Source organism: Phyllobates terribilis, unplaced genomic scaffold, assembly GCF_046119375.1.
Source record: "Phyllobates terribilis strain yellow unplaced genomic scaffold, ASM4611937v1 Scaffold_9__5_contigs__length_417890890, whole genome shotgun sequence".
NCBI lineage: Eukaryota > Metazoa > Chordata > Amphibia > Anura > Dendrobatidae > Phyllobates > Phyllobates terribilis.
Window position 1 is genome coordinate 26,751,963 of NW_027362769.1, and position 21,680 is coordinate 26,773,642.

General features: G+C 43.1%; 1 protein-coding gene across 2 annotated transcripts in view; it reads left to right on the forward strand.

Moving 5' to 3' along the window:
• The window catches only part of PLEKHM3 (pleckstrin homology domain containing M3), a 348,977-nt gene that overhangs the window by 286,095 nt on the left and 41,202 nt on the right, over window positions 1-21,680 (forward strand). For both annotated transcript variants that reach the window (XM_073646341.1, XM_073646340.1), the window contains exon 7: window positions 9,500-9,657. In XM_073646341.1, the coding sequence (XP_073502442.1) occupies window positions 9,500-9,657 (158 nt within the window). The remainder of the gene's footprint in view (window positions 1-9,499; window positions 9,658-21,680) is intronic.

A 21,680-nucleotide genomic window follows, 5' to 3' on the forward strand; every position in this document is an offset into this window, starting at 1 on the left:
GCCGTGCGCCCAAACAGTGGTTTTTCCCCACATATGGGGTATCTGCATGCCCAGAGGAAATTGCACAACAAATTTTGGGGTCCATTTTTTCCTGTTACCCCTGCGAAAATAAAAAAAACTTGGGTCTAAAGTAACATTTTTGTGAAAAAAGTTAAATTTTTTTCTTCCACATTCCAAAAATTCCTGTGAAGCACCTAAAGGGTTAATAAAGTTCTTGAATGTGGTTTTGAGCACCTTGAGGGGTGCAGTTTTTAGAATGGTGTCACTTTTGGGTATTTTCTATCATAAAGACCCCTCAAAGTGACTTCAAATATGATGTGGTCCCTAAAAAAATGGTTTTGTAAATTTTGTTGGAAAAATGAGAAATTGCTAGTCAACTTTTAACCCTTATAGCTCCCTAATAAAAAAAAATGTTGGTTCCAAAATTGTGCTGATGTAAAGTAGACATGTGGGAAATGTCATTTATAAACTATTTTGTGTGTCACATCTCTCTAAATAAAGGGGATAAAAGTTAAAATTTTGAAAATTGCAAAATTTTCGCCAAATTTCCTTTTTTTTCACAAATAAACGCAAGTGATATCGAAGAAATTTTACGACTATCATCAAGTACAATATGTCACGAAAAAACAGTCTCAGAATCAGGGGGATCCGTTGAAGCGTTCCAGAGTAATTACCTCATAAAGTGACAGTGGTCAGAATTGTAAAAATTGGCCTGGTCATTAACGTGCAAACCACCTTGGGTTGTAAAGGGGTTAAACAGAGATTATTTCATTTTTGCTGCTATCTTTGGCCATAAAAATTCTATTAAAGTCAATGTTAATAGTTGCAGTTATTCTGATACCATTGCAAACATATCCACTGAACACCATCAGAAACTCTCCTTCCAGGCTCAGCAGGTGGCAAGCACAAGCCCAACTATAAAGCCCTAATAGCTATTTGTAATGCAAATAGCACATAGTAGGATGTAAAGTGTAATCTTGTCTTGTTTATGAAAGATCATCACAAATGGACAAATCGGTTTCCATTTTTTTGTTTTCGGTTAAGCTTTATCTCATGCCTATCGCTTGCTTTACTCATTTAAGCATTTATTTGTAACCCAAATTCAGTTATGCACAGGACAACACCAACTCTTAGTACATGAAAAAGTGGGGTATCCTCAATCCCATATGTCCAAATTAAGAGAAAAAGAATGTTGTGAGTTCTTAAACCCTGAAGAACTAGACAGTTGTTTGTTTTCTCACTTTCGATTTTTACTCCCCTTCTACTATGAGATCTAACTTTTTTTTCTGTTTCGACATATTCATATTAGGGCTTTTTTGCGGTTCTAGTTGTAGTTTTGAACAACATCCTTAACTTCACCATATACGGTAATGAACTGAAAAGCAGGAAAAAATATGTAAGGGGTGAAATGGTGAAAAAATGCAATTCCGCCATTGTGTGTATGTATATATGTATGTATATATAGAGAGAGAGAGTAAGAAAATGTTGAACTTTGTAGAAAAAAAAATCACAATATATAGATAGCTGTATATATGCATGCATATGAATAAATATATATACATATATACCGTATATTGTTTTCTTGATTTTATCATTATTATGTATTTATTTATTTTTTTACTTACTATTTTCTGTGACCCATACCTTTTTTATTTTTTCAGCAATGGAGCTATGTGAGGGATTTTTTTTCTCCTTATAGCATTTACCATATGAGTTATCTACTTATATGTTACTAGATCAGACTTTTACAGAAGCGGCAATGCGTACCATATATGTTTGTTTTTTAATTATGTTTTTAAATTGGTAAAAGGGAGGCGACTCAATTGCTCATGCTTTCTTCTTCAGCTCCCTGAGGGGACTTGAACCTGATGCATACACATTCTGGTGATTGCTCCACTTAAATGAATGATTCACACTGGAATCTACGGTAAATGGTTATAGCTCCGGCTGCTTCTGTTTTAGGCAGATGCCAACTGTATAACACAGCGAGCACCTGCTGCGTGGGCTGATCTCCTGTGCCCCTTCCAAACATACAGACTCCTGCGCTGATGTCCTTCCATTTTCCCAAGGGGTCCACTACCTCAAGATCCACTATTAATGTTCCCAGGGACGTGAAAAATTCCCATACCAGCATTATTGATCCTTCCGTAGCGCTGTTTCCCCCTTTGGTCTCCAGGGATCAGGTGTTTCTTCTGGCTCAGACTAAATGTGAAAGAGGCTGCTGATTGGCTTCCAGAGCTTGTGATGTTCCTGCTGGATGTTGATACCAAGACACCGGTGAAGAATGCAATGAGGAGTACAGAGGAACGGCAACGATCAAGTAGTGGATAACCCCCTTAATTACTCTTGGTTTTATCTCTAACTGCCTAGATAAAATGTATAGTTGTAAAAATAGTAGAAAGTTTTGTCCAAATTTTAAAAATCCTATTTAAATATGTCTGATAGATTTATAAATTGAATTTGATTTGTTAGTAATTTGATTGTAGTTGATAGAGATGGGATTGTTTGGGATTGTCTACCATAGTTTGGTGACATTTTGATGACATTTGGAGATGGAAGGAACATCTATAAACTCCTGCAATGGCCATGATTGTAAAAGGTGAAGCATTTCGTAATCACATAGTACAAGAGCTTAGAGCAGGGCTTCTCAAACTTTGTGCCAATCCTTACCAAAGAGACACCAACCTGGTGAAATGCATCTGGGGAGACTGGACCCCTTTCTTTAAACTCAACTAGTGTATTATTTTGCTAAGGAATAACAATTTGTTAATAATAATATCATTGGGTCCAAGATGAATAATGGACACTGAGATAAATTGTACATTTTGGCGTTGACCTCAATCAAAGCTGAAGAAACGGGAGCAGCAGCGTTTTGACAAAGACCCACACATGTATTAATGGATCGAAACATTGCAGCTCCTCTTTTTGTTATTTCTATGGCACAGTAAAAGCAAGGATTTGGCTTAATTATGTAGACATGCTTAGTGACTTACCTCCCTGCAGCTGTGGTATCAGGACATAGGTCTGATTATTAGCACTTTTGGGGCTGGACAGAGATCGCAATGTATAAGTTAGTATAGTCCAGAAAATTCACGGAGTCAGATATCTTCTATCAATGTACCTTTGGCCCCTGCAAGTTCACATATAGGTATATACATGTGCAGTTATACTAGATTTACTGGAGGGTTCACACACTTTGTGGGGTTTATTACAAATGATTCCCGCCAATTTATATGAAAAGGAAAAATAATAGTCATGAAAACGCCAGACATTGTTTCTGCAGTTCCCTGCTTGTTAGGACGATGTGAAAGGTCCAATGTGACACAAACTCAGATGAACATTTCATTTAACATATGAAGCGCTGTGCACAGACGCTTTCTATCACAGTTGACCTGTGCTGATGTGACCCCCTGATCCCTAGGCCATAGGTCTTGTCATCTTATGAGTCTTCCAGTCTGCTCCTGCTGGGATTACTTTCTTAAAGTAATGGTAATAGATTTGTGTATGCCCAACATCTAAGGAAAATGAAGCAAGGAACCCTGAAAACTGGGTTAATTGTTGCTTCATTAAGTGCTATAGAACCTTTAAACTGTGTGTTTTGAGAATATTTTGTGTATTTCCACTTCATTTGTTTGCTGTGCTTTTCTTGTAACGTGTGCTGGTCATTCATTATGCAAATAATGTCTATTGCAGCCGAAATCCATTCTATTTCTTTCAGTTTACAACTTTGCACGGTAAATGGTACAAGTTGTCATTCATAGTGGTGCAGCAGGTCGCTGGAGCACGGTCAGCTCATCAGGATATGGTATTATTGTGGCACTTGTTTTCTGCTTACGTCACCTGCAGGACAGCAATAAGAAATGTTAAATTATTTATTAGCAGCGTGGCTCAACTTAGAAAATTCTTGATTGAGACAATAATATGTTAAATAATTGTGTATTATGAAATATATTACAATGGCACCAAAAGCAATATTGCTGATCTATGTCGAAGTCATATTCTGTCCACCCTGTGCTGTTTTCTTTATCGAGGATCCATCTCTTGATATGTCTGTAACACTGAGTGGTGGAGACTCTGTAACACTGAGTGGTGGAGACACTATAACACTGAGTGGTGGAGACACTGTAACACTGAGTGGTGGACACACTGTAACACTAAGTGGTGGAGACACTGTAACACTGAGTGGTGGAGACTCTGTAACACTGAGTGGTGGAGACACTGTAACACTGAGTGGTGGAGACACTGTAACACTGAGTGGTGGAGACTCTGTAACACTGAGTGGTGGAGACACTGTAACACTGAGTGGTGGAGACACTGTAACACTAAGTGGTGGAGACACTGTAACACTGAGTGGTGGAGACTCTGTAACACTGAGTGGTGGAGACTCTGTAACACTGAGTGGTGGAGACACTGTAACACTGAGTGGTGGAGACACTGTAACACTGAGTGGTGGAGACACTGTAACACTGAGTGGTGGAGACACTGTAACACTGAGTGGTGGAGACACTGTAACACTGAGTGGTGGAGTCACTGTAACACTGAGTGGTGGAGACACTGTAACACTGAGTGGTGGAGTCACTGTAACACTGAGTGGTGGAGTCACTGTAACACTGAGTGGTGGAGACTCTGTAACACTGAGTGGTGGAGACTCTGTAACACTGAGTGGTGGAGACACTGTAACACTGAGTGGTGGAGACACTGTAACACTAAGTGGTGGAGACACTGTAACACTGAGTGGTGGAGACTCTGTAACACTGAGTGGTGGAGACTCTGTAACACTGAGTGGTGGAGACACTGTAACACTGAGTGGTGGAGACACTGTAACACTGAGTGGTGGAGACACTGTAACACTGAGTGGTGGAGACACTGTAACACTGAGTGGTGGAGACACTGTAACACTGAGTGGTGGAGTCACTGTAACACTGAGTGGTGGAGACACTGTAACACTGAGTGGTGGAGTCACTGTAACACTGAGTGGTGGAGTCACTGTAACACTGAGTGGTGGAGACACTGTAACACTGAGTGGTGGAGACACTGTAACTGAGTGGTGGAGACACTGTAACACTGAGTGGTGGAGACACTGTAACACTGAGTGGTGGAGACACTGTAACACTGGTGGAGACACTGTAACACTGGTGAAGACACTATAACACAGTGGTGGAGACACGGTAACACTGGTGGAGACACTACAACACTGAGTGGTGGAGACACGGTAACACTATAATGCTGAGTGGTGGAGAAATGCTCTTGGTGTCATGTAAAAGCTGTGTGCTTTGCTTTGAACCAATCCACTATCTCCAACGTGTTCATCCTTCCAGGGGCAGAGAACTGACAGTAAGGCTATGTGCCCACGATGCAGAAATGAAGCAGAAAATTTCTGCAGCATTTCTGCATCTCCCTGGCAGAAAAAACGCATGCAGATTGTGCATGCGTTTTTCCTGCAGAATACATGCGGATTCACATGCGTTTCCGCATGCAGATTGACAAGCGCTTTCCAGGCGATAGCATCACTTGGAAAGTGCTTGACAACTAGGTCACACTGTATAAATCCATGCAAACAGCATGGATTTATACAGTGTGAACCGTAAAAATAAAATAAAGCTATACTCACCCCCGATGTCCCAACGTGTGCTGCAGCGCAGATTCCTGGCTTGTTCCTGGCTGCCGGCATATCGCGAGACAGAGCGGTGAAGGGCCTGCGGTCACATGACTGTAACGTCACCGAAGGTCCTTCAGCGATGCCGGCATGCAGAGAAGCCTTCGGAAAGGTGAGTATAAACTTTATTTTTTATTTTATTCTTTTTTTACAGGTACAATGGTACCCAGGTCTGGATGAGAGTCTCCTCTCCTCCAGAACTGGGTACCATCCGCACATAGAGACGCATATAGAATCCGCTTGTAAAATGTACAGACGCGCATTCTATGCATCTCAATGCAAGTCAATGGCGGCCATTCCGCTGCGCTTCCGCAAAATTAAATGACATGCTGCAGATTTTTGTACGCATCATAAACGCTGCGGAAAAATCCGCAGCATGTGCATAGAACATGCGGAATCCCCTTGGAGACCATGGGGTGCGGATTACCTAGGGTTTCACAAGCGTTTACGCTGCGGAAATTCCGCAGCATAAACGCTTGAAAAACGCTACGTGGGCACCCAGCCTAAAGGACCCCTGTGCCCAATTTCTGTCTGGGGTCTTCCCTTACCATTAGACTTCACTGACATAATTTACATACATATTTTATTTATTTTACTCACTTATATAGCACCATTAATTCCACAGCAATTTATAGACATTATAATGGCTGTCCGCATTGGAGCACACAATCCAGTATGTCTTTGGAATGTGGGAGGAAACCGAGAACCCTGAATAAAAGCCACTCAAACACAGGGAGAACATACAAACTCCTTGCAGATGCTGTTCTTGGTGGGATTTGAATCCAGGACCCCAGCACTGCAAAACAACAGTGCTAACCACCAGGACTGTGGAGTCAGAGTCTGTGTCCATTTTTGTGGAGTCGGTATGAAATGGACCGACTCATAAAATATATAATTAATTGGGTACAGTAGTTTAATACAGGGTGTGCTGTAAATGTTTTCATAAGAATTTGGGAAAGTTATGAAATGTCCTATAAATGTCTGCTCTGTTCCTGATCTAAGCGTCTAGGCCAGTGATAGCGAACCTTTTACAGACTGAGTGCCCAAACTGCAACCCAAAACCCACTTATTTATCGCCAAGTGCCAACACAGCAAATTAACCCAAATACTGAGGTTTTAGTTTAGAAAAAACAACTCATACAGAGAGCAGGGGCATGACCCTGCAGAAATAAAGAATGTTCTCACCCCCATCTTGGTATATGCCCCAATCCATGTATATATGCTGCCGCCCCCCCCCTCAATCCATGTATATATGCTGCCTCCCCCCCTTCAATCCAAGTATATATGCTGCTTTCCTCTTCAGAAATAAATGGAAATGTACCAAAGTTATATCCTCAGGATATTTTAATTAGTAGTCCAAAGTAATACAACAATGAAACATTGTTTTTCCATGTTGCAATTTCAAAGAAAAAAACAGAATAAACAGCATGTTCAGCAATAATTAATTAATACTTGGTTGCTCACCATTTGACATTGATGACAGCCTCCAAACATTTCTTGAGCCATCTACGAGGGGCGTTCATTAAAGATTTCCCCTGACCCACTTCCTGTAGATTGAGAACAATGAAACTTGGCACAGTTATTAGTCCTTCTCTGCATAGGTGCTACCTAGGGACACATACTTCTCTCATTTCTTTAAGCAACTGTAAACACCTCGCTTGTAGAAGTTGACAGGTTGCTCCAAAAGCCACATTGTGATTTCGGAAATCAGAGTCTCATCATCTGGATAATGCTTACCCTTCAAAAATAACTTCATTTTTGGAAAGAGGTGGAAGTCCGATGGTGCGAGATCGGGTGAATAAGGGGGATGCGGTAGAATTTCAAAGCCACAGGAGCATGCTTCCATTTGGGCAACATGTGAGTTGTGAACTGGTGCATTGTCTTGCAAAAGGCGGACAACTTTGGTGAGCATGCCATGTCTCTTTGTTTTATGGCCTCCTGTAATTTCCGCAGCAGTGAAGCATAGTATGCCCCAGTGATCATGGTACCCTTTGCTAGGAAATCCATCAATATTACTCCGTGCTGGTCCTCCACCATGCTTAACTGTTGGTAAGGTGTTCTTTTCCTTATAAGCTTCAATGCGTCTTCTGTAAACAAACTGTTGCTCTGCATTACCAAAAAGTTTATTTCTGTTTCATCTGTCCACGGAAAATTTTCACAGAAGGATTGTGGCTTGTCAAGGTACTGTCAAAGATCAGTTGTTCCTTTTTATATCTTTTCTTCAGCAATGGTTTCTTCCTTGGTCTTCGCCAATAAAGCTCTGCTTGGTTTAATGTGCGGCGTATGTTACTTGTTGAAACCATGACCCCAGACTGTTCCAGGTTTGACTTCAGGTCTCTGAATATTTGACGTGGTGTTTTTTCCACCATTTGCACCAACCTTCGAAGACATCTCTTGTCAATTTTCCTCTTTCCCCCTGTCCAGGGATGTTCTTGATGGTTCCATGCTTGGCAAACTTCTTAAAAACATTGCGCCCTGTTGAAACTGGGATACCAAGGTCTTTGGAGATGGCCTTATACCCTTTGGAAGTCTTCTGTTTGCTAATAATAACAGTTCTGATGTTCTCAGACAGATCCTTTGTCTTCACCATTGTGACAAAATAACAGGTCCTGCCATGTGGCTTTTTAAAAACTGAAGTCATCACTCATTGGCTATTTCATGTCACATGGACACAGACAATTAATCACAGGTGAATCTCTTTTGTGATTTACCACAGGCAAGTCGAAATATGTTTCCATACTAAATTAATGTAAAGGGTGCCAATACCAGTGACACAGCAAGCTTTAGGTTTTTCTATTTTTCCCTCCCATTGTTTTTTTTTTAAATTATAGTTTATTATTTGCTCTTTTGTATTTAACACGAGTGCTCTATACAAAAAAACTGTTTCACTTGATTCATTTTTTCAGGAGATATTCCACATTATGTACTTAAACTTCATGGGTGCCAATAACAATGCCAATAACAATGAGCAGGACTGTAAGGACTATTATCAATACTTAGATACTGCCTGATGTCTTTAATGCATGGGAAATGTCAAATTCTGAGTCTTCTTTCTTGAGATACTTCGTAGGTCTTTACTGCAGCCATTCTCAGTTGAATGTAGTTTTTGTCTTCAGTAAGTGAAAAGCATGTTCAATCAGACTGACGTGAGGTGATTACCTTGGACATGGAAGAATCTTCCAGTACTTTACCATAAGGGTAAAAAAAAAAGGAAAAACGTTCTGGTTATACTGTAAATTGCTATATTCTGCTAACTCTATCACAGTCACACCACGGTTAAACGCCTTTGACCCACTTCTATTGTCGGCTATACATGTTATAACACTGCCTTCACCACATTTCACAGATGATTTAGTATGTTGGAGATCTTGACCCCTTCCAACCTTATTCATAATCTTCTTTTCATTTGGCAGGGGGTTTTTTTTGTTTGTTTCTTTTTTCTGCGGGCGGTTGGCTTTTTTATAGATATTTTCTGACCTTTCTCTGTATGACTGCCGACTTATGAATCCCCCCAGCGCATGCATTGTGCGCTGTAAGGATTCGACGGTTTCTGAACCGGAACCAGAGGGTATGTATGCGTTATACATACTCCCGGTCAAAGCCCGGTCAGTATTGAGCAAGGCTACGCCCCGAGTAGAGATGCGGCCGTCTAGTAGGCGTGGCTGACTAGAGGCCTCGCCCACTAGGCTGGCTCTGGCCGGGTGTATGCATAACGTATATGTACCCTCCGGACCAGGCTCCGAAAAATTGTATTTATTCAAATAGATGAGTATTAGGAGCATCTCCATACACTTTATATAATACAAGTGTTCTCTAAATCTACCTATCTTTTATCTTGTGTAGGTAGTGGAAGGCAAGTTGGCTCCTTTCCTAACAAAAGTGATCAAGTTTGCTACATCTCATGTCTACAGCTGCAGCCTGTGCAGTCAGAAAGGATTCATCTGTGAGATTTGTAACAACGGAGAAATCCTCTATCCCTTCGAGGAAACTTCCACAAGCAGGTAATATGCATTTTTATTATTGAGGTCAACACAAAATTCATAAAGTCACAAATGTCAGTGACTGTATATACCGTATTTTTCGGACTATAAGACGCACTGGACCATGAGACGCACCTAGGATTTAGAGGAGGAAAATAGAAAAAAATTATAAGCAAAAAATGTGGTCATGATGCCCTGTTAAGGGGGAGGGGGTGTGCTGCTGACACTCTTATAGGGGTAATGTCCCCCAATTCTGTTAATATCCCCCATCCTGGTATATATGGCCCCCTCCTTCCTGTTATATTTGGCCCTCATTCCCATCCTTATATGCATGGCACCCCTCATTTCCATCCTGGTGTGCATGGCCCCCTTCATCCCTCTTCTTGGTATGTATTGCACCCTTCACCCTGGTATTTATGGCCCCCTTCATCCCTCATCCTGGTATGTATGGCCCTCCTCATCCCTTTTCCTGGTATGTATGGCACCACTCATCCCTCTTCCTGGTATGTATGGCACCCTTCATACCTCATCCTGGTATGTATGGCACCTCTCATCCTCTTCCTGGTGTGTATGGCACCCTTCATCCCTCATCCTGGTATGTATGGCCCCCCTCATCCCTCTTCTTGGTATGTATTGCCCCTTCATCCCTCATCCTGGTATGTATGGCCCCCTCATCCCTCTTTCTGATATGTATGGACCCTCTTATCCCTCTTCCTGGTATGTATGGCACCACTCATCCCTCTTCGTGGTATGTATTGTACCCTTCATCCCCATCCTGGTATATATGGCACCCTTCATACCTCATCCTGGTATGTATGGCACCTCTCATCCTCTTCCTGGTGTGTATGGCACCCTTCATCCCTCATCCTGGTATGTATGGCCCCCCTCATCCCTTATCCTGGTATGTATGGCACCACTCATCCCTCATCCTGGTATGTATTGCCCTCCTCATCCCTCTTCCTGGTATGTATGGCACCACTCATCCCTCTTCCTGGTATGTATTGCACCCTTCACCCTGGTATGTATAGCCCCCTTCATCCCTCATCCTGATATGTATGGCCCTCCTCATCCCTCTTCCTGGTATGTATGGCACCACTCATCCCTCTTCCTGGTATGTATTGTACCCTTCATCCCCATCCTGGTATGTATGGCACCCTTCATACCTCATCCTGGTATGTATGGCACCTCTCATCCTCTTCCTGGTGTGTATGGCACCCTTCATCCCTCATCCTGGTATGTATGGCCCCCCTGATACCTCTTCTTGGTATGTATTGCACCCTACATCCCTCATCCTGGTATGTATGGCCCCCCTCATCCCTCTTCCTGGTATGTATGGCACCCCTCATCCCTCTTTCTGATATGTATGGAACCCCTCATCCCACTTCCTGGTATGTATGGCACCCCTCATCCCTCTTCCTGGTATGTAAGGTACCTTTCATCCTGGTATGTATGGCACCCTGCATCCCTCATCCTGGTATGTATGGCCCCCCTCATCCCTCTTCCTGGTATGTATGGCAACCTTCATCAATCATCCTGGTATGTATATGGCCCCCCTCATCCCTCTTCCTGGTATGCATGGAACCCCTCCATCCTAGTATGCTTGGCATCCCCTGATCCCCATCACGCTGCACACAAAAAATAAACAATTATACTCACCCCCTCTCTGCAGCACCGCTGCGTCTTGCTCTGCCGCCGACAGGAATCTCACTGCTGGTACAGTGTGCGCGCTATTAGGAGAGTGAATGGTCACTGCTCCCCATGCACACAGTCCCGGCGTGGGGAGCAGTGACTATTCCGGCACAGCATCTCACGATGTTGGGCCGCATGGCCGTTACGCCATGTGCGGCTCACACAGTGAGATCCCTGTCGGCAGCAGAGCAGGACGCAGCGGTGCTGCAGAGAGGAGTTGAGTATAATTGTTTCTTTTTTTTGTGTGCAGCGTGATGGGGATCAGGTGATGCCAAGCATACCAGGATGGAGGGGTGGCAAGCATACAAGGAAGAGGGATGAGGGTGGAAATATACATACCATGATATTGATGAAGGGTGCCATACATACCAGGATGGAGGGGTGCAAAGCATACCAGGAAGAGGGATGAAGGGTGTCATACATACCAGGAGCCGCGCTGCAAGTACAGTGTGCGCGCTATTAAGGAAAATGAATATTCACTGCTCCTCACTCCCCACGCTCGTTACATTTGCCATTGATTGGGAATGAACGTTTGGAAAAGCACCTTTAGATACTAAAGCTGTGGGCTGCATTGTTGTTTTTCCATCCATTGCATTGCCATGTTTACCCAAGTCTTAGATCGTTGATTTCTAACAACAGAAGGAGGATAAAGCCTGGAATTCAGTGTTTAATGGGAATTTCCATTACAGAAGTGATAAGCCCTCCTGTAACAGGTAAACATTACAGTTCATTCAACTTCCCAAACAGTTTCTGCATTCATGAATCATCTTAGCTGCCACTGGAGCAGCCATGTGCCCTACGTCTTCTAGGAGCCCAGTTAAACAGATGGCTTTTGTCTGATTAGGTGATTACTTTCTGTCATTTCTCTTTACTGTCATTTCTCTTTTTTTGTCTGACGTCAGCCTTGTTTCTCAATAACAGTTATTTCCTGCAATGATGAGACTGAGGTATTTTTAATATCTATAAAACTGATCCTCTGTTGTACAAAGTCATCATTAGCAAATGAAAAGGTTGAACTGATTCATTGGATCCCTCAGACACTTTGGCCCTCGATTCATCATTGCCTTTTCGCCTCATTTTTGTCTAGTTTTGTGTGTTTCCGCCTTTTTTTGTCTGCACCCCATTCATTATCCTATGTGTGCCTTTTTAAGTATATTTTATATGTTTTTGCCTGTTTTGTTATTTTCTGTTTTCCGTTTTGTGGGCAGAGTTTAACGATTCCAGATGTTTTTGCCTAATTTATCAATTGCGACTTTTTAAGAAGTCATACAATTTGGTACAATTTCACTCTAGTCTCCCCACTGGTGTATTTTCACAATTTTTGTGACTTTTGGTAGCAAAAGTCGTAAAAAACATTTAAGACCGGAATAAAACCCTTTTTTTTTTTTTTTACATTGAGCCAAATTCATGAGTCACATGTTCCTTTTTGGTGACTTTGGTGCCAAAAAAACGGCAACTAATATCACGAATGTGACTTAAAAAAAAAAATAATCATTTACTTGCTGCTAAAATTCTGCACTATTCCTGAGCTGTAACGTGGTGATGTGACCTCCAGCTCCTTACTTCCTGCTACAGTCCAATTAAAGCGCAGAGTACAGAGATTTCAGGTCTGTGCTTTGAGCAGCTCAACCAGCAGTGCTGCAGAGTGCATGTGATGGGAGATACAGTTTAGAGTGAGGAGGTGCCTGGTGTTCCATAGTGCTGGATTACATTATGACATATAAATACATTATAAGGGGGGGGGGTACTTGGACTGTTGTATAGGGCCAACTACCCAATGAGCCAAGTGATTTAGTCATGATGTTACAATGGCAGCCAGTAAGCCAAGATTGCAGCAGTGATGGAGCGGTAATGCTGGACCTGAAGAGTATGAGTAGCATCGGATTATATCAGGTTATCCCAGCGCAGGCCTTAGAGCCAAGAAAACTATAGCTAGAAAACATCTTTAAATGTGAAAAGTATACTTACCTCCAGCATTTGCGCCTTTTGGTCGCTCTGAGCCCCGTGTTAGGTCTTAGGGAAAATTTTTTTTTTTATAAATTTCTGTTTTTCTGCCACTAAATTAAAGAAAAAAAATGATAGACAAGTTTGTTATTGCCATAATCGTATTGACCTGGACCAACATGTTTTCGCAATTTCCTCACACTTGAATTTTGTTCTCGTTTTCCAGTACGCTATGTGGTAATATAAATGGTGTCATTCAAAAGTACAACTAGTCACACAAACAACAAGCCATCATACATCTACGTGGAGAGAAAAATAAAAAAGTTATAGGTCGTTTAAGAAGGGGAGGAAAAAACGAAAATGCAACTGTGCCTATTGTTGTCCAAGATCCCGATCTGAAATTGCAGCTCAGCCCTATTCAGTTGAGGGAGAGTTGGCTGCAGTACCAGGTGCATCCCTTGGACAAGAGTGGTGCTGCTTCTGGAAAAAATACCTTTTTTTAGAGCATGCTGTCCTTTCACAGCCAAAACACTTATGACCAAATAATGTTAAGATAAACTTACTGGGGTTTTCAACAATATTGCAAAGGTGATCAAGGGGGTAGGGAATGTGCTTCAATAAATAAATAATCATTACTTACCCCCAGTGCTCTAGTACTGCCGCTCTAGTGGTTCCTCACTGGTACTAGAAGTGATGACATCCTATTCTTCAGCCAACCCATCCATCAGTCATTAGTGGAGATGAGCAAACAAGTTTGGTGTTCTTACAGGACAGTTAAGGCCCCGTCACACTTGGCGACGCTGCAACGATCCCGACAACTATACGACCTGTTAGGGATCGTTGCTGCATCGCTATGTGGTCGCTGGTGAGCTGTCAAACAGGCAGGCTCACCAACGATCAGGGGAGCAGCGACATCGTGGAAAGAATCTTTCCACGATGTCCTGCTCTTGGTTACCAGCCTGCTGAAGCAGGAGCAGGCTGGTAACCATGATAAACATGGGGTTACTAGGGGCACACGCGCACCTAGTAACCCTTTGTTTATCATGGTTACCACTCTGCTACGGTGAGCGGGAGGTTACCGCTCACTTTAGCAGGCTCGTAACCATGATAAACAACGGGTTACTAGATGCGCGTGTGCCCCTAGTAACCCCATGTTTATCATGGTTACCAGCCTGATCGCTGCTCCCGCTGGTCACACACAGCGATGTGTGCTGACTAGCGGGAGGGCAACGACAAGAAAATGGTCCAGGACACTTTGCAGCGATCAGCGACCTCACAGCAGGGGCCTGATCGCTGCAAAGTGTCGCACATAGCGACATCGCTGGTGAGGTCGCTGTTGCGTCACCAAAACCGTGACACAGCAGCGATCTCGCTAGCGATCTCGCTATGTGAGACGGGGGCTTTAGTGTCCGTTGCTAAATGCCGAACACAGACTTATCCCAGAAGTCCGTTGCAATGTTCAGAGTTCTGGGGAAAGTCCATTGCAAAGAGAGAGAGAGAATTTTCCAGCTCAAAAGTTCAGGTCCCCATTGTTTTCAATGGAGTTTGGGTACAGTTCTGGTACATGAACCGAACTTTGGAATAAAGTTTGGGTCGTGTACCAGAACCCAAACTTCCGCGGGTCCACTCATCTCTAGTTAGCCTTAGTGGTGATGTTTGCAGATGTAGCACATGCCCACTAAGGCCAGTGATTGACTGCAGCGGTATTGTGACTCACTGACAGGACATCACCACTTCCGGTACCAATGAAGACGCTGATCTGGAGTACCAGAGGGAATTAAGGGGTAAGGCTTATTTCATCATGTAATGATATTCCATACAACACATCTATTTTTGAAAAATCCTAAATAAAACCTTTAATATTTCTGCAGTAATCACACAGATGTGAACCTAGCGTTAGTGATATTTTCTCTTATATGATTGATGTTGAATTCACACTTGTACAATTATCTCAGATATTACCACAAGACAGATTACAATGGGTGACATGTATAATGAATATTAACAAGATAAACTGGTAAGGTTTGTATGTCAACATTCACATGTTGCAGTGACATTTTTGCACACCAGACTGCAAAAAATTAGCATTTTTGCATGTTTCAATGCAAACAGTGTTAGAGAATTAATTTACCTACCTCTCTAAATGATCTTCCTGCTTCTTTAATTTAGGATTGCAGAATCCAGACAGAAGTAGCAGGATCCACATAATATAATAAAACAACAATGTTTCTATTAAAAATGTATAATGATAAAGGGGTCAAAATTGCTAGAAGGCTATTGATTTCAGTTCTCATTGAAATTACTTTCTCATGCTATAGGTGACATTTGGAGAATTCTGCAGATTGGAATGTTCACATTGCATACTAAAATCTGCATTTTATTATATCCTATTCAACTGAATCAAAAGTATTTGGGTGCAGAATTTCAATCTGGATATCCACATAAAAAACATCCTAAGGCGACGTTCGCTCGGCAGTACTTTGGTTAGTATTTCACATCAGTATTTGTAAGTCAAAACCATCAGTGGGTGAAAAATACAGAAGTGGTGACTTGTTTCTATTATACTTTTCCTCCGACTGTACCACTCCAAATTTTGGCTTACAAATACTGAGGTAAAATACTGACCAAATACTGAATGTGCGAACGTGGCCTTATAAAACAGATGAACATACCATTACTATTTAAAGGGAATCTGTCAGCAGGCGTTTGCTTTGTTATGTCAGCAGCATGTGGCAGCAGAGACCCTGATTCCAGTAATGTATTACTTAGTTTACCATATGCAGCAGTGGTGACAGACTCACAGTTTTCTCTGGTGCTGATCTAGCAGTTCTCTGAATGCTGAGCCCTGTATAACCCCACCCACACCACTGATTGGCCGCTTTTGTGTACAATGTATATTGACAGGAAGCTGCTAATCAGTGCTGGAAGCGTGATAATTAAAACAACACACAGCTCAGTAAGTGACACATCAACATCTCAGCCTCTACATCATGATGCTCTCTGATTACATAGAAAAACCTGGTGACAGATTCCCTTTAATATACAGTTAGGTCCATATATATTTTGACAAAGAAAACATTTTTCTAATTTTGGTTCTAGACATTACCACAATGAATTTTAAACAAAACAATTCAGATGCAGTTGAAGTTCAGACTTTCAGCTTTCATTTGAGGGTATCCACATTAAAATTGGATGAAGGGTTTAGGAGTTTCAGCTCCTTAACATGTGACACCCTGTTTTTAAAGGAACTAAAATGTTGTCTCTGTCCAAATATATATGGACCTAACTGTACACTGTGTTCCAAATTATTATGCAAATAATATTTTCTAAGATTTTCCCAAATTACATATGAATTGCAGTCATTGTAATTGTCCAGTCAAATAACTATTAGAGTACAATTGAAAGGTTTTTGTACAAACTGCCTATGATAACAGTATATTTTTAAAAAAATAAAAAACTCAAACTGCACTCAAAATGCATGTTCCAAATTATTATGCACAGCAGAGTTTTCAACCTTTTCATTTTAATAAAGAACAAAAAAATGGTCGTTTTTGAAATTATAAGCATTAGCAGGTTATTACAAACTGAAATCCAACAGTTTTCAACTCAAAACTTTATTCTAGGTGATGTTACATTTGCACATAGGACCCCTTGTTCGAAAGGAGCTTCTGAACTCTCTCGTCCATTGAATTTGTCAGGTTTTGGATGGTTTCTGCTTCAATTGTTTTGCATGAGGACAGAATACCCTCCCAGAGCTGTTGCTTAGATGTGAACTGCCTCCCGCCATCATAGACACTCCTTTTGATGATGCTCCAGAGGTTCTCAATGGGGTTGAGGTCAGGGGAGCATGGGTGCCACACCATAAGTTTGTCCCCTTTTATGCCCATAGCAGCCAGAGATGCAGATGTGTTATGTGCAGCATGAGACGGTGCATTATCATGCATGAAAATGATCTTGCTGCGGAATGCACGGTTCTTCTTCTTGATCCATGGAAGGAAGTGCTGTTTGAGAAACTCAACATACATTATGGAGTTCATCTTTACCCCTTCAGGGATCCTAAAAGGGCCGACAATCTCTCTCCCCATGATTCCAGCCCAAAACATTACTCCACCTCCTCCTTGTTAGCGCCATAGCCGTGTTTGCATGGGGTGTCCATCAACCAGCCATCCTCCACTCCATCCATCTGGACCATCGACGCAGTTCACATGCATTTTGGAACATGCATTTTGAGTGCAGTTTGAGTTTTTTATTTTTTTTTAAATATACTGTTATCATAGGCAGTTTGTACAAAAACCTTTCAATTGTACTCTAATAGTTATTTGACTGGAAAATTACAATGGCTGCAATTCATATAGGTAATTTGGGAAAATCTGAGAAAATATTATTTGCATAATAATTTGGAACACAGTGTAGAAGAGCTAAATAGATGTACCTTATTTTTCGGACTATAAGACGCACTATTTTCCTCCAAAATTTTAGAGGAATATGAGGGGTGCGTCTTATAGTCCGAATGTTGGGGGGGGGTGTATATATATGTGGGATGTGGGGGGAGCGGTAGCGGTGGAGGAGCGGGGCACAGGAGGCAGGAGCCTACACTGTCCCCGCTGCTAAAGAAAATGAATATTCAGTGCTCCCCACGCCACAGCGCGGCTCCTGCTGCTGCCGGAATCGCCTGTGCCCGCTATTAAAGAGCATGAATATTCAACCTCTCTCCACGCCCATGGGCGTGGGGAGGGGGTGAATATTCATGCCCTTTAATAAGCGGGCACACAAGATAGCCGGCAGCAGCTGGTGCCGCAGCGCGGCTAAACTGTGTGCCGGCTATGAAGGAGAGTGAAGTCACTGCTCCCCGCGCACACAGTCCCGACATGGGGAGCAGTGACTTCCGGCAGCAGATCTCTCCTTGTGAGCCGCGCATGGCAGTGATGTCATGCGCGACTAACATGGAGAGATCAGTGCAGGCAGACAGGACGCAGCGTTGGAGGAGAGAAGAAAGGTGAGTAGGAGTGTTTATTTTTTTTTTATGTGCAGCAAGATGGGGATTGGGGGACCATGCATACTAGGATAAGGATCACGGGGCCATACATAACAGGATAAAGATGAGGGGGCCACACATAACAGGATAAAGATGAGGAGTCATACATGCCAGGATAAAGATGAGGGGTGCCATGCATACCAGGATAGGGATTAGGGGTGCCATGCATAACCAGGATAGGGATTAGGGGTGCCATGCATACTAGGACAGGGATTAGGGGTGCCATGCATACCAGGATAGGGATTAGTGGTGCCATGCATACCAGGATAGGGATTAGGGGTGCCATGTATACCAGGATAGGGATTAGGGGTGCCATGCATACCAGGATGGGGAATAGGGGTGCCATGCATACCAGGACAGGGATTAGGGGTGTCATGCATACCAGGACAGGGATTAGGGGTGCCATGCATACCAGGATAGGGATGAGGGGTGCCATGCATACCAGGATGGGGATTGCTGTGCCATGCATACCAGGATAGGGATGAGGGGTGCCATGCATACCAGGATGGGGATTGCTGTGCCATGCATACCAGGATAGGGATTAGCGGTGCCATGCATACCAGGATAGGGATTAGGGGTGCCATGCATAACCAGGATAGGGATTAGGGGTGCCATGCATACCAGGATAGGGATTAGGGGTGCCATGCATAACCAGGATAGGGATTAGGGGTGCCATGCATAACCAGGATAGTGATTAGGGGTTCCATGCATACCAGGATGGAGGGGTTCCATGCCTACCAGGATGGAGGGATGCCAGGCATACCAGGATGGGGATGGGGACCACGTATAAAAGAAAGGGGGGGCATATATGCCAGGATGGGGGATATTGTCAGAATTGGGGAACATTACCCCTATACCAGTGTCAGCAGAAGACCCCCTCCCAGTTAAAAGTGCTTACATTTTTTATTTTCCTCCTCTCTAGGTGCGTCTTATGGTCTGGTGCGTCTTATAGTCCGAAAAATACGGTACTTTTATTTATATAACCATAACATTTTTAAGGTGTAATAGTAACTCTGCCATCTTGAAATTAGAAGGTAATATTACACTGCAAAAAAAGATAAATGCATCTAGACTGTCAGTGGGTTTTAGTCACAGCAGAGCCAGGTAAAGTTGACATACCAAAGATGTACTGTTAATCATATTACTATAAGAAGATAGTTTTCTGGCTGCTTGCCTTGCTTAAATCTGCTGGACTCGTGAATGATTTAGTATGTGACTTTTTACATCCTTATATTATGGGGGCAGAGGTTAATATTTTTTGTATGCTATTGGATGTAGTGTAGGAGGTATTACGGCAGCTCACTTAAGCTTAAGACTGAATTCACCCTGCATTTGCGTTCCTGGTGAACCATAAGGTTAAACTATTAATTTTAGAAATCTAAATAGCCCCATAAACAAGGCAAAATAGGAACTTTGATTAACCCCTTCACACCTGGGGCCATTTTCCCTCTTTCGTTTTTTGCTCCCTTTCTTTCCAGAGTCATAACTTTTTTATTTTTCGATCAATGTGGCCAACTGAGGGCTTGTTTTTTGAGGGACAAGTTGTAATTTTGAACTACACAATTGGTTTTACCATATTGTATACTGGAAAATGGGAAAAAAACTTCCAAGTGCGGTGAAATTGCAAAAAAGGTTAAATTTCACAGTTGTTTGGTTTTTTTACCATATTCACTAAATGCTAAAACTGACCTGCCATTATGATTTCCAGGTCATTGCGAGTTCGTAGATACCAAACATGTAGAGGCTCATTTTTATTTAAGTGGTGTAAGGCAGCACTAGTCATCATAATGGGGGATACTCGCTGCACCGGGTCAATTAATGCACACCAGCAATGTCTTTCCGGTACTTCACAATGCTGCAGTTTATTGCACTTCATAAACCACAGTTCACACATATAATGTTCACGAGCCCAAGTGGCAGACAGGCCCACTTGGCTCAGGTTACAGCCTTCAGCAAGGTAATACTTTAGCAATGTCCATACAAGTGTCCATATAACAAAGTGTATTACCTTTGCCGGGTTTAGTTGCTGCAGTCCATTTGATTTGCCACCACTGTGGCTTTGCGGCTTCCCAGATCGTGGTCTCTAGCCGTCGTCCCGTCTAAGGCTACTGGTATGTCTTACACCGTCAACATCCAGCCTGCGCCTTTCAGGACTCTTCAACAAGCCGCTGCCTTCCAAGGCCACTAGCATCCACTTACAGGATCCAGTCTCGACCTTTCAGGCTGCCAGGCTTCACTAGGCCTCACACGGTGGTGTCCCACACAAGGGAAACAGGCCTCACGCCTATCACACCAAACACACCTGTCTCCCATCAAGCAGGGTTTATATATCCATCCCGTGCACACACACACACAGACAGGATCTTGCTGATGTCACAGTCATGTGATCAGACAGATATTCTGTGCGCAGGACCTGTGCTATGTCACAGTCATGTGACCAGTCAGCTGAGGGGGAGGTACATGGTTAGTCAAAACACACACACTGGATCATTACAGTAATGCCAAGCACCCGCTGCATTACATATCCCCCCCTCTGTTCAAACTTGTGGGGTTGAACACATAATATACACAATCACCTCATATCCCACAGTTCATACAGAGACCATGTACTTGTCAATTGCGCTGTTCAGCCCCTGGAATATTAGTCAATGACATTAGCCCATTCCTTAGGGACCTACCATCTGTCATTGTCACAGACTTCTTCAAGTCACATTTCCGGGTCGTAACTTTGTCAGACCTTCCCCGCTCCCAGCGGTCAGTCGTAACCTTGTCAGACCTCCCCCGCTCCCAGCGGTCAGTCGTAACCTTGTCAGACCTCCCCCGCTCCCAGCGGTCAGTACAGCAGTGCGACTCACATGCCCTTGTATCTAAGGTCCGGTTCGATTCCGTATTGTCCCGTCCTCTATTGGGTCGCTTGTATGGGCCATTCAAACCTGAGTTACTGGAGGTCTCACTACCTCTAAACCCACGCCCACTACTCTCAGGACATCTTGAAAGGTCCCTAACTTCAGCTGTAGCTGTTCTGTTATTTAGGGGGCCCTTTCTCTGTCGGGTCTCACTATTTCTAGATGGCTGCCACCTCCTGCCGCTCAGGCGATGTTGCCTTTCCATTTGTAGTCTGGCGAGATTCAACTGTTCTACCTCTCGCAGGTAGGTCACTCTGTACTCGATCAGCATGCTTATATATGCCAGGTTTTCTTCCGTTCCTACAGCCGAGAATGACACCATGCCGTCCCCGTCTGGCATCCAGTCCTGACGATCACGTGGACTGCTTACTTTCACCACACCAGACTTCTTGACCATCATCTGCATGACTCGACCATTTCTCCCAACGAGCTTTCTCACCAGAACATGCGGCACACGGATGACCTCTTCC